We start from the raw sequence: 12,658 nt of genomic DNA, 5'->3' as shown, positions 1-12,658 counted from the left end.
GGCCATTCAGCTTTTAACTAGACCAATGAGGTGCCTTAGGCAGGCAAGGTGACACAAAAGCACCACATCTTTACATAATGAAACAAATGCAACAGAAACAAATGTAGCACACAGTTAAAGTAATAGTCCACAGCATTAACAAATGTAACACATCTTTACACAGTTTAAGTAATAGTCCACGGCATTAACAAATGTAACACATCTTTGCATAGTTAAATATTCTACATCAAAGTAAGGAGTTGCTTTTTAAAAAGGAGAAAGAAAGGAAGGGAAGGAGGGAGGGAGGAAGGAAGGGAGACAAGAAAATGTTAATAAAACATAGGAGCCAGATTTGAAGGATTCCCACTAGCCATATGTGGCACAGTGATTACCAAATAAATGAAAAATAATAGTAACTCCATAGAATAATAGCAGTAGAATAAAATTTTGGATCCAGGGCTAGGGAGATAGCTCAGGAGGTAAAATACGTGTCATGCAAGTATGAGGATCCGAGTTCAAACCCACAGAACTGATGCAAAGCTGGTAATCTCATTGCTGCCGCAGTGAGCCCCCCACAGGAGGCAGAGACAGGAGAATTCTGAAAAAGTCAAGGGCTACTAACCTGGTGTTCACAGTGGTGCGCAATAAAGTGACCCTGTCTCAAGCAACATGGAAGGCAAGGAGAGACATACAAGATTGTTCTCTGACCTTCACATGTAAACGATGGCATGCACATCCCCACATTCACACAGAAACATGAACACATATGAAAAGATGAAAGAAATCTGAAGGCTGGAAAGATACTGAACAGTTGAGAGCCTTGCTTCATCTGCAGAGGACCAATGTTCAGTTCACAGCATCCTCAAGAGGCACATCGCCAGTGCTTGTAACTGTAGTTCCAGGAGACTTGACACCCTCTTCTGGCCTTTGCAGGCACTGTACACACCTGGGACACATTTGGTACACACACACACACACACACACACACACACACACACATACACAAAACACATGTGTGCATAAAAAAATAAAAAATTTACAAGTTAAAAAATGAAAGAAGTTTGAATCCATGCAGATAGAAACAAATAAACAAGCTGAAATAAACAAGAACCCCACCCCCACCCCTTTTGTCAGACACAGTCTTATTATGTAACTGAGGCTGGCCTTGAACATGTAATCCTCCTGCCTCAGCCTCCAGAGTGCTATGCTGGGTTTAGACAGCCCTTTTTTACATTGAAAAACAAACTAAGGTGTGGGGGAGGAATTTATGGAATTAGAAAACTACCATCTGAAAGCCAAGAAGCAGTGATGGCCAGTCACAGGACACACAGACTGCCAGCTTTCCACAGGGCCAAAGCTGTGGGTCTCAGAGCAGGCCCTCACAAATGGCTTATGAATTATGAGACTCCACCTGATGGACCAGGAGACGTCACCGTGTGGGACCACAATGCCTGGAGAACACCCCCCCACATCCGTGGGGTTCCTGTCAGCGTGCATGACTCACAATCTAAGCATGAGGGAGCAGGTCACAATCTTCAGAACACTCTACAAAACAACTGGACACTTATTTAAAGATTGTCACGTTCAGCTGGGCATAGTGACTTGTACCGGTAATCCTGGCACTTGGGAGTCCAAAGCAGGAGGATTGCCATTAGTTTGGGCTACACAGTGAGTTCCAGGCCAGTGGGGACTACAGAGTGAAAACTTGTCTCACAAAAACCAACCAACCAACCAAACAAACAAAAACCAAAAAAATCAGCCAAGCATGGTCATGCACAGCTTTGATCCCAGCACTTGGGAAGCAGAGGATTTGCTTATGTGGGCTAGTATCTACCAATATTTACCACATTAAGAACTTGAGATGTTTAAGAATTTGTTTAATGTAACAATAGATTTTTTTTTTCTTAATAAGATAAATGGCTTTAGTGGAAGAACTATTTTGCAACACAAAATCATTTTTTATTGTGAAAAGAAAGACAGTGATAAACACTTTACAAATCTTAATATGCAGCCTGAGAGCAGACCTGGCTTTTCATATTTTCATATGTATTCTGTATTCAATCTGCTGCAAAATGTCATTTTTGAAGTACAAGAGAAGAAGGGAAAAAAACACCCCTAGTTTCTATGTCAGAAAGAAAAGACGAATTTGTTACCTCTGTTCCATGAGTGGGAAAAAAATGAGTCAATCAAAAGATAAAAGAAGCCCCCCTAAAAGTGACAAGGATATAAGAAATCAAGGTAGCAGCGTATGAGCAAGTGGAAAAAAAGAAAGAAATCAAGACTTCAGACAGCAAAGGCATCCAGTCTGTGGAGCCCCTTGGGTATCCAGTCGAGCGCATGCGCACAACCTCACCATAGAAACACCGTTTGCTGGCTTAAAACTTAGAACCAACTGAATCAAAGAAGAAAGTGCTCATTACAGTTACAGAAAACACAGACATGTAAACCTCAACCATGTCAAAACCACAAGCCAGCCGACGAAACTCAGAAATGAGAGGAGAGCGGGGGACGATGGTTGGCAGGTGTGCCAAGGTCTTATTTTTGGTATCAGGAAGCAATAAGTAAGCTGGTAGTCAATTAATAACCCGGAAACTGAGGTATCAGTATTTTATTTCAAGTGCTAATGATCGGCAGCAGAGGAAACAGAGACCCAGAAAGCGCTTGCGGTGGCGGCCCTGGGAGAACGGCAGGGAAGAAGGGGATTTTGACGGCACGCCCTCGTGTATGCTTAAGGGCTTCTTCCTGCACGCATGAAGTACTTCAATGACAAAAACACTTGACTTTTATTTCAAGAAAAAACAACTGCATATTAGAAATATTTAAAACAGATCCGGGTTTTTTTGGCTTTCTTTTGCTGAGCTGATGTCAGTAAATCTGTTTATGGTATTCAGTGGCTGGGTCACAAGGACAATTTCTTCCTTCCAAATCACATTTTAAACGCATTGCATGAAGTCCTTTGTAAGATGAATTCCTGCTCCCACGGCTTCTGTGCCTTTAAAAGGAACTGTAATTTGCTATTGTTTCCCATTATTCGTTAACCAATAGCCACATAAAATTAAAATGTCTCAAATGAGCCATGACATTGTTTTCTTTGAGTTAAAAATCTGTAAATATGGGAATTCGTGTTACAGCAAGGACACAATTATTTCCTGCGTACAGAAGGGTGCTAGGTCTCCACAGCCCCTGGCGGGTCAGTAAGCTCCAGCACTTGGACAACCAGTAACCATGGCGACCACAGGTTGGGGGGGTGGTTAGAAAGAGCATCCCAAATTTTCATATAAATGAGGGGTTGGTTGTTTAATCCCTCTATCCCCATTCTTTTTTGTTTGGTTGGTTTTGGGTTTTGCATGTGGGGAAGAAAAGCTCTGTAAGTCACTTGGCTCACGGATTTCCTTGTAGTGACATGCCCTGACTAACACAGGATCTTTCCCCTGAGAAGTGGTAGCTCAAATCACTGTCCTCTCTGAAGTGCATTCTCAGGCTGCCCGAGTGCGGCCTCCAAAGACTATTCCTGTGAAACTATCCTGTACCACCGCCACCACACTGCACCTTCCGAATAGGGCGTTAAAACTCCAGAAGGGAAAATTTGAAATTGATTTGTAATAGATTTAATTATACTTGACGATTATTGAAGAGCAAAAGGAGATATTCAGTCGAAGTATACTGAGATATGTGTATTAGCTTAGCATAATTCACACTGCTCTATGAATATAGAACTATAGTGTTTAAGCTATTATCCTGAGGTGTTAGGTCTCCGACACCCCGAGGCAAAAGGCTAGTTTAGGTGCCTATTAACATATCAAAGCGGAGGCTGGCCAGCTCTCCCAGCATGGCTCCTCCCAGCTCTTCTTACCCCGCCCCCTACCCTAAACATCTTCCCTTCCAGGGCTGGGCTTCCGCTTCCCCTCCCCGAGCCTGATCACTATATGAATCAGCCATTCGGGCCTCCTGGCTTCGAGGCCTGGGCCCGTCTTTTGGTTGGCGGCTCTCTTTTGCTCATTCCTTCCCCTCTTTCCTCTTGAGGTTTGGTTTAGCCTGCCAGCCATGTTCAGCTTGGGCTCCTCCCTCTACCGGCTTTCCCCATTGTATCTACAATGAAAATCTCCATACTGTAGGAGTAGTCATGTCCTCCTCCTTTTCTCTCATTTTCATTCATAAGGAGATATATTTTGGTCAGGAAAAGTATGAAATGAAGCTGAAACTCAGCCCCGTAGGAAGTCAGACCAGCGCCTAAGCACCACCTAGTGGCACCTCACTGAAATTACAAGAATAGTACTTCAGCATCATTAACATCTAGACTTCCCCAATCTAACATAGAGTGACAAAGAGAGCAGCCTCCCCCTGCTTCTGGCCATGGATGAAATGTTCCAAAAGGCAATGCAAATATTTGAAGTAACCCGAGCCATCCACCCATTCACAAGTCGGCAAAATCAAATCCTGCTGGCTATCACGGAGAGCCAGGGCTTAGCCAGGAAGGTGCCTTCCATATGGAAACAAACCTATTCTGAGTCTACAGCCGCAGTCACTAATTCTTGAACACCAAGCCAATATTTCTTTGGACTTAAACTATCCCAGGGCCAGTTACTAGGGAAATAGAGACCACTCCTACAACCCAGAGTCCAGAGAAATTCTTCAGACTGGCCCATTCCAAACTGTTCGCTCCACCCTGCCTTCCTGTTCCTGCAGAACCCCAGTAAAAGTCTTGGGTCCCTCTCAATCCTGCCTTTGGCCACCTGACCAAACCTGGTGTGGACTGGCTAATAGGGACTCAGAAGTGAGAGCAGAGATCTGGTGTTTTGTTTTGTTTTGTTTTTTAATGATACAGCCCAGCAGCACCCATGTGTGGTAGGTAGAATACTGTAACTTGGAGACTGGATCATCCCCGACCGCATTTTGAAGTCATTGCTTGGCTCCAGCCTAGCCCTGCCACTCCCTGTTACATGTTTTGGAGCAAGAAATTTGACATCTCTGGGCTTATTCTCTGACATGCTAAGCAAGGGTCTGGGCCGTAGGATCTCTGAGGACCCCTATCTCCTGACATGTTAGCTTTCATTTGCCTCTTGTGCTAGCTAGTTTTTATGTCAACTTGACACAAGCTAGAGTCATCTGAGAGGAGGGAACCTCACTTGAGAAAATGTCTCCACAAAATCAGACATGCCTCTAGGGCATTGTCATAATCAGTGATTGATGTGGGAGGGGCCCAGTCCATGGTGGGTGATGCCACCCCTGAGCTGGTGGTCCTGGGTTCTATAAGAAAGCAGGCTGAGCAAGCCATGGGGAGCAAGACAGTGAGCAGCAGCAGCCCTGCATGGCCTCTGCATCAGCTCCTGCCTCCGGGTTCCTGCCTTGACTGACCTACATGATGAACTTGTGAAACGCAAGTGTAAGCAAAAGAAACCCTTTCCTCCCCACGTTGTTCTGGGTCACGGTGTTTCCTCACGGCAACAGTCACCCCGACTAAGACATCTCTCTTACCAGCGCTACCTTCTGGCTCACCGCTGCACTCTAACTTGGCCAGGCTTTCTTTCCATTACTGGTCAAGCTAACTTACGTGGACTGAAGACAGAGGGGAAGAGCCGTAAGTCAAGCATTACTGGGCAAGCATCACCAGAGACAGACAAGGGCAGGATCGGGAGGGGATGTCCACAGACTGGGACCCAGGCAGGCTCAGACAGCGGGAAGCACTTCCTCCCCAGTGCCACGCTGGATCTGACATTCCTGCCTTTGTCCTTTTTCTGCCTGACTTTGCTGTGCTAAATCATGCGTTCAATTGCCAGCTGGCCCTCCTGGTCATGCACACAGCTGCCCCATGGACTAAATGTCGCCTCCCTACCTTAGCACTATTTCCGGCCAATGTTTACTGAATGCTTACTATGAACCAAGTCCCATGTGAGAATTTACATGAATTTTTCTCCTTTATGTTTCTTAATCTTTAGAAGAGGCTCAGTCATGATAGCCATTTCAAAGGTGAGGAAACAGGCTCAGAGAAGTAAGAAACCTGCCCAAACTCACAGAGGGTAGAGTCAGCATTGAGCCCAGGCTGCTGCACCGTGACCTTGACCACCAGACTGCTAACCCTTAGATCTACAACCCCTTCTCAGTGATTTCATTACACACACACACACACACACACACACACACACACACACACACACACACACACTCCTACCCCTATTTAATCCTAAACTGCTTAAAGCTAAACCAAGAATCCAGTCCTCTACTTCTCTACCTACCTCACAGTCCTGGGCTCCTTCCTACTCATGGTGATGAAGAGAAAGGAGGTCAAGATGAAGGGTTTGCCCAACACCCACTAGCCCATCTTTCTACTGGCCTCTGCCTCCTTAAACCATTCAGGTCCCAAAGCTCTTCCCAGAATTTCCAATCACCACGGCTGGAGTAAAGGGACATTTATTGAGGGCCAGCCACTCCCAGAGTTCAGCTTCAAAGATATTAGCTGCCTTGCTACTCTGTCTCCCACAGAGGCCTTGATTTACTGTCTGGGTGGATTTATTCATAACTTTGGAGCAGAAGGCATAGACCAGAAAAGATGATATGCCTGCACTTGAAGTGCTCCAGTCCTTGTCAATCAAACCAAAGTAATTGGACCCATCCCAGAATGTGAAGGTCAAGCACATTAAGTGCTTAGAAGAAGAAAGTGCTCACTAATTGGCTATCATCATTTTCTTCCTCTCTCATCTAGGATGTGTTTCTCAAATTTAACACGTGTCCTATTTCTACCAACACTTCAAGACCCAAGGCCAATGGCAGCGTATCGAATCCCAGACACACAACCAGCATGGTTGAGCATTGTCTCTACTCCAAGCATAATGATGAGCACTGAGGATGCTCTCGATGCTCCCCTAAAGAAAGAGAAGAGAAATGACTCATCGCCATGCTATACTGCAAGTGCAATAGCCAAGGTACAATGGGAAGGGTAGCTGGTCAGATCTCAGTGGGTCTGAAGGCCATGACAAAACACTTGAACTGGAAACTGAGGTGAGAGAGGCTACTTAAAGGCTTTCAGCAGAGGAGTCCAATCACAAGTACATACACATAATTTTTAAAACTAAAATAAACTCTTTAAAAAGTGATGGATTTCAGTCTCTACACAGTGAACACCAGAGGCATTGATGCTGGACACTGTATAGTCATTGATGTTTAGGAGAGAACGTGACACAGAGGCCTTTGCATGTAGTAGAATATTTTAAAGGGTGTTACTTTTGTTTGTGTTGCATTTGTTTAACTCTGTGAAGCTGTGTTACTGTGCCTGTGTAAAACACCTGATGGTCTAATAAAGAACTGAACGGCCAATAGCGAGGCAGGAGAAAGGATAGGCTGGGCTGGCAGGCAGGGAGGATATACAGAAGAACTCTGAAAGGGGGATCAAAGAGCTAGCAGCCAGAGAAGAAGGAGGACTCCAGGGGCCACCCACCCAGCTACACAGCCAGTCACCAAGTAAGAAACAAAGAAAAATATTTGGGAATAGAAAGGAAAAAGCCCAGAGGCAAAAGGTAGTTGAGATAATTTAAATTATGGAAAGCTGGCAAGAAACTGGCCAAGCTAAGGCCAGGTATTTATAACTAAGAATAAACCTACACGTGTGTATTTATTTGGGAGCTGGGTGTCAGGCTCCCCAAAAAAGATCAGAAATAAACAACATTTTTGCATTCCAATGTGGGCTGTATTTCCATATAGCCTGAGAAAGCTACGGAAAAAAAAAGAAAAAAAGACACAGCTCCTTTAAGAGGTACTGCTGCTCAGCCTGCAGCGCTAAATAAAAAAAACAGCAAGCTAAGTAAAAACTGCCTGTGGCAACACACGGACTGGCTTCCACAGCTAGGAAGGTTGAATGCAGTTTTCAGTCATGAATCTCTGAGTGGTGCCAGGGCTCTAGGTTTGGCTTTCCCAACCCGAGAAGCGGGCGGAGCCAGCGGAGAGCCACGTGGAGAATCCAGGTGTAGGTTAGCAGTTTAAAAGTTTGCTCATGTAGTCAAAAAAGACTAGAGATACGAAGTAGAAGAGGTCCAGACAGACAAACCTCTAAGCAGGTTACAGTGTGTTTAACAATGTGCGTAGGCTTAAGGAAAGGAAAAGGGGGCTGGAGAGATGGCTCAGAGGTTAAGAGCACTGACTGCTCTTCCAGAGGTCCTGAGTTCAATTCCCAGCAACCACATGGTGGCTCACAGCCATCTATAGTGAGATCTGGTGCCCTCTTCTGGCCTGCAGGGATACATGCGGTATATGTAATAAATAAATAAATCTTTAAAAAAAAACAGTAGTAAGAAAAGGAAAAGGGTATAGTCATAGAAAAAAAAATGAATAGTTCATAAAATAAATTCTTTAAAGAGAGAGTAAAAGAAAAAAGCCACGTAAGGTGGGAAATACACAGGTCGTCTGGATCCTGTATGTGTTGACTGTTGAGAAGCAAAAGACAGCTATCAGGACACAGGAAAAAGACTGCCGAACTTTGCCAATACAAGGCAGGACAGTCCTTCAAAATTCCTGCTTCACGGAAGAGTCTGTCAGACATTCTGCAGGACACAGAGAAAAGCGACTGCTGAACTTTGCCACTACAAGGCAGGACAGTCCTTCAAATTTCCTGCTTCACTGTGAAGTCTGCCAAATACTATGGGCCTGTAGGCTGGAGATGGATGCCCCAATCTTGCAGAGGAACTCTGGGTGAACAGAATTCCACCTTAACCTTTGAATCTTGAGTTCTTTAGAGGGAGAGAGGTTTCGTTGAGTTCCCTTTGTAGCTTTGTGAGGGTTGGAGCATGAGGGAACAGATTTCCCTCAGCCCCTGCGGCCTAACCGCTGCTGGTAGCGGAGGAGTTGCGGTTGCTGACTCCGACAGCTGTGGCTTAAAAGGCAGCAACCATTTAAACAAAGGGCAACATTCGCACACCGTTTGAAAGTGGACAGACGTTCTCCTAGGAAACTGGAGCTGACTGGCTCGGCACCATCGCTGCCTTTTGTCGGTTCGTTTGGCCAGTCGACTGACGTTCACGGTCCACTTAAATGCCAGGCGCTGCTCAGGTACTGGGAGGGTTCCAACGAGAACCAGTCTAGTGAGAAAGGATCAGCTAAGACCAGAGGAAGACACTGGGGTGTGGCGTGGTCTGCCTGGGAGGTAGAGTGCGGAGAGGGAGATGCTGGAGATTTCAGACCACACCAGGCCGCGCAGCCTAGAGTAAAGGACTCCCGACTTCGTGGTGGATATAGGGAGCCACTGAAGGTTTTCAACAGGGGGGAGAGGGCCAGAGCTCAGCCCGATCACATCCCCTCATGCAGAACCGGGCTGTCTTCTTCGCTCATCCTGTTAGAGTCTCTTGAGACCTGTTTCCTACCTGGGATTCTTCTTCATGATCAACACAGTGCTTATTAAGAATAAACCACAGGGGCTGGAGAGAGGGCTCAGCAGTTAAGAGCACAGGCTGCCCTTGCAGAGGTCCTGAGTTCAATTCCCAGTAACCACATGATGACTCACAACCATCTGTAATAAGATCTGGTGCCCTCTTCTAGCGGGCAGGCGTACATGCAGAACACTGTATACATAATAAATAAATAAATATTTGACAACAACAACAAAGGATAGACCATAAACAAATGTTGAGAGTATATAATCACACACACACACACACACACACACACACACACACACACACACACACACTTTTAAAATATGGTATTGCTATGTAGCCCAGGCTGGATTTGAGCTCAAAAATCATCCTGCCTTAGTCCCCAAAGTGCTTGGGTTACAGGACTGAGGCCATGCCTGGCACATATTGGGTCTTATTACCCGAAGAACACACAGGGAAACTATGTGAGAGACTGGTCAAAGCCAACACATATGTGACCCTGGACAAGGGAAGCTCTCTGAGGGCCAGTGACAGGACTCAGTGGGTAAAAGAGCAGCTGCCAGCCCGGACCCTGACTTCTGCCAGCTGTCCCCTGACCGCCACACTCAATGGTGGCATGTGCACACACAGATAAATAAATACATTGTAATGTAAAAATAAAAAGAAGCTCGCTTAGGGTCCCCCAAGCACACCAAGAACATGCCCAGGAATCGACAGCTCTCGCCACGAGTAATTATCTTGTTGTATTTTGTTTGGTGTTTTGGCAGTGTGATGCACTGAGCCAAGTGCTGTACCCCTGAGCTACACCCCAGCCTGTGATGAAGTACCCTCTAAGTTCCTAGTCATTCATGTCAAAGCACCCTGACCACTCCTAGGGCCGTGTGAGGATTTATAGTCAGTGCCAAGGTTAGAGGAATAAATTCTGCGCCTGATGAGGGAGAGGAGCAGTATATTTTACTGAGCATTTACTGCCTGCCCGTCACCAGGCAGCTTTCCTTCACACACACGTACGCATATGACAAAGGGGGTGAACAGTTTGGACTCCCCTACCACCTCCTGACTTTTGGCTCTAGACCCCGCTCTTGCTATCTGCAGAGGCTCTGAGTTGATTCTCCCCCTCTGAAGGGCTTGTTCCCTCTGTGAATGCAGGAAAACCTCCCCGCCTCACTACAAAGCATTGATGAAATCCAAGGGCAATGAACCGCCAGGGTGAGTGAACACAGTCGGCGGAGATCTTATCAGCACCTAGGTATGGGCTTTTGTTTCTTAAGGGGTCAATCCTTCAATTCCATATCGACCACACACTGAATATTTACTATAACTGATAACCGGCAGGAAGGGCTTAAGAGAAACGAACAAACCGTCAGCAGACATCAGGGAGCCCAGAACCCCTCTGACTTCAGTAGACGAGCTTTTCCCAGAAATAAACTTAACTTCTCACATCGGTCTGACTCGATATTAAAAGGAGTTCACAACACCTGAGTCTGCTCCATTCCAGGAAGATGTCCCATGACAGGGCGGAGGATGGAGGACCAAGAGCATTACAAATAATTCCAAAGAAGACTTTCTGCACATGGTTAAAGGTTGAGCATAGTATTTTCTCGACGCCTACGTAAACTTCTGAGATAACGGCTTTGAAAATCTTGCACTGTCCCCTGTGCTCCTTGCCTGACGGCACCTGGCACCTGGCTCACACGCCTCGGGCAGCTCCATCACCATCCCTGCACCAGGCTTACCTGCTGGGCTGCTTCATGAAAGAGTTCCTGTGGAGACCTCTGGGCCATTCTCCAGGAAGTGAGGTCCTGATACTCTAGGTGGGGGGACCACTCTGGAAAGCAAACATCACTCTTGGTCAGGCCAGCTCCTCCTTCCCTTGCTGCTTCTCCTCTGCCCAGCCTTCCTTTGCACTAAGTAAGTAAGGCCCTGAGTGAGTGAAGCAGAAACCTTGTTGGACCCCATCTAGGGACTCCGTCCCCAGTGGCCCCTTTGGGACCTCAATCATGATCCAGAGCCCACCTGCTCATTTCCTGCTGTAGGGAAGCCACAGGAACCCCTACAACTCCCGGCTCCTAGAACTCCTGAAATATGGGGCGGGGGACGGGAGTAGGGGTGGGTGGGTGGGGTGACTGCTCAGCTGCCCAGCCCTTAAAGACACAGCCCCACACTCCATTCCCAATGCCTTGGGAACACGTTGTCCAGAGCAAAGGGCATGGCGGTCTCGCTGGAACCTGTGCTGGTGGTTGAGTGCAGGTGGAATGGACCCTAGGCAAATGGGGAGAGGGAAGATTGGGGGGTGTCTTGAGAGTCCCCCGGAGCCTGGCCAGAACAGGGCAGGTGAGGAAAAGATGCCCGGACAGCGCAGTTCTGGCCCACCAGAGGAGTCGGCCCTGGCTTTCCTGGGGGAGCCGGTCCCATGACCTTTGGAAGAAGAAAAGGAGCGAGAGAGAAGGGCGGAGGGGACCCTGCTCCCCGATCCTGCGGGGAGAAGGTTCCAGAGCGAATGAGGGGAGAGGAACTGGGGAAGATTCCCGTCAAGGGCTGGGTGTGGGGCGCATCACCCCAGGAAGAGCTGGGGGCTGCGGGGTGAGGCTTTGGGGGCCAGGGTCAGGTCCTCACGACCCCGGCCGCACTTGCCCTCCGCAGAGCTGCACCCGAGCCCTCACCTGCTCCTGCCCGGGCTCCCGCGGCCCCGCCCGCCCCGCCCCACCCCGCCCCGCCACGTGGCCGCGCTCCCGGCCACCTGCCCTGCGGTTCACGGACCCCGCCCCAGCGCCCACGCACAACATCTGTCCTGAAGGGCGGCGGTTCAGCCAGGTGACACCGAACAGGCAGGGAATGGAGCTTCTACGGACAAGAAAGCGCCCCAGGCATGCTTGCGAGGCAGGGGGATGACCCTCACCGCTTCAGCCAGACCCCCCCCCACCCCCCGAACTGCCTTCCCTAGGGGTGAAATAAGGCTTTCGGGGTCTGGGGGTGCAGGGGGAGAGGGGAATTAACCTACAGAGAGATTAAATCATCTCCATTTTTCAAGCTGGCATAGTTCCGAAACCTTAAATAACTTGCTAGGGCTTCCATGTGGGCTTCTGAGCAACGGGAGGGCAGCTGGGAGTACTTCCCACGCCCACAAGCCTTTGTGTGAAATCCCTAAAAATAGAGGCTGTTCTTTTAAAACAAAGGGAAGGCAAAGCCCCGGGAACGCTGGCGGCGCCCTATCCTCTCTTTGCTGCTCCAGCGAAGTTGTTCCTGCGAAGGTGTCTTACGTAAAGTTTGCCGTCTGATCCATTTTCCCTGCACCGTTCAGCGTGGTTAATCTCGCTCAC

General features: G+C 47.8%; 1 protein-coding gene across 5 annotated transcripts in view; it reads right to left on the bottom strand.

Moving 5' to 3' along the window:
• The window catches only part of Slc12a8 (solute carrier family 12 member 8), a 157,362-nt gene extending 144,920 nt beyond the window's left edge, over window positions 1-12,442 (bottom strand). For 4 of the 5 annotated variants that reach the window (XR_008218779.1, XM_052740384.1, XM_052740386.1 and 1 more), the window contains exons 1-2: window positions 12,340-12,442; window positions 11,075-11,166 (exon numbers count right to left, since the gene is read on the bottom strand). Coding sequence is in view for 3 of the 5 variants with exons in the window: in XM_052740384.1 (XP_052596344.1) it covers window positions 11,075-11,122 (48 nt within the window). In the remaining 2 variants the exon portion in view is untranslated. Of the gene's footprint in view, window positions 1-783; window positions 905-11,074; window positions 11,167-12,339 lie in introns of those variants that run through there. The other variant, XM_052740385.1, reaches the window with a different exon arrangement.
• Between the last annotated feature and the right edge of the window lie 216 nt (window positions 12,443-12,658).

This window comes from Peromyscus californicus, unplaced genomic scaffold, assembly GCF_007827085.1.
Source record: "Peromyscus californicus insignis strain IS unplaced genomic scaffold, ASM782708v3 Scaffold_16__1_contigs__length_79575227, whole genome shotgun sequence".
In the NCBI taxonomy this organism is placed as follows: domain Eukaryota; kingdom Metazoa; phylum Chordata; class Mammalia; order Rodentia; family Cricetidae; genus Peromyscus; species Peromyscus californicus.
The sequence above is the reverse complement of the archived record's forward strand: the minus strand, read 5'-3'. Positions and strand labels throughout refer to the sequence as shown.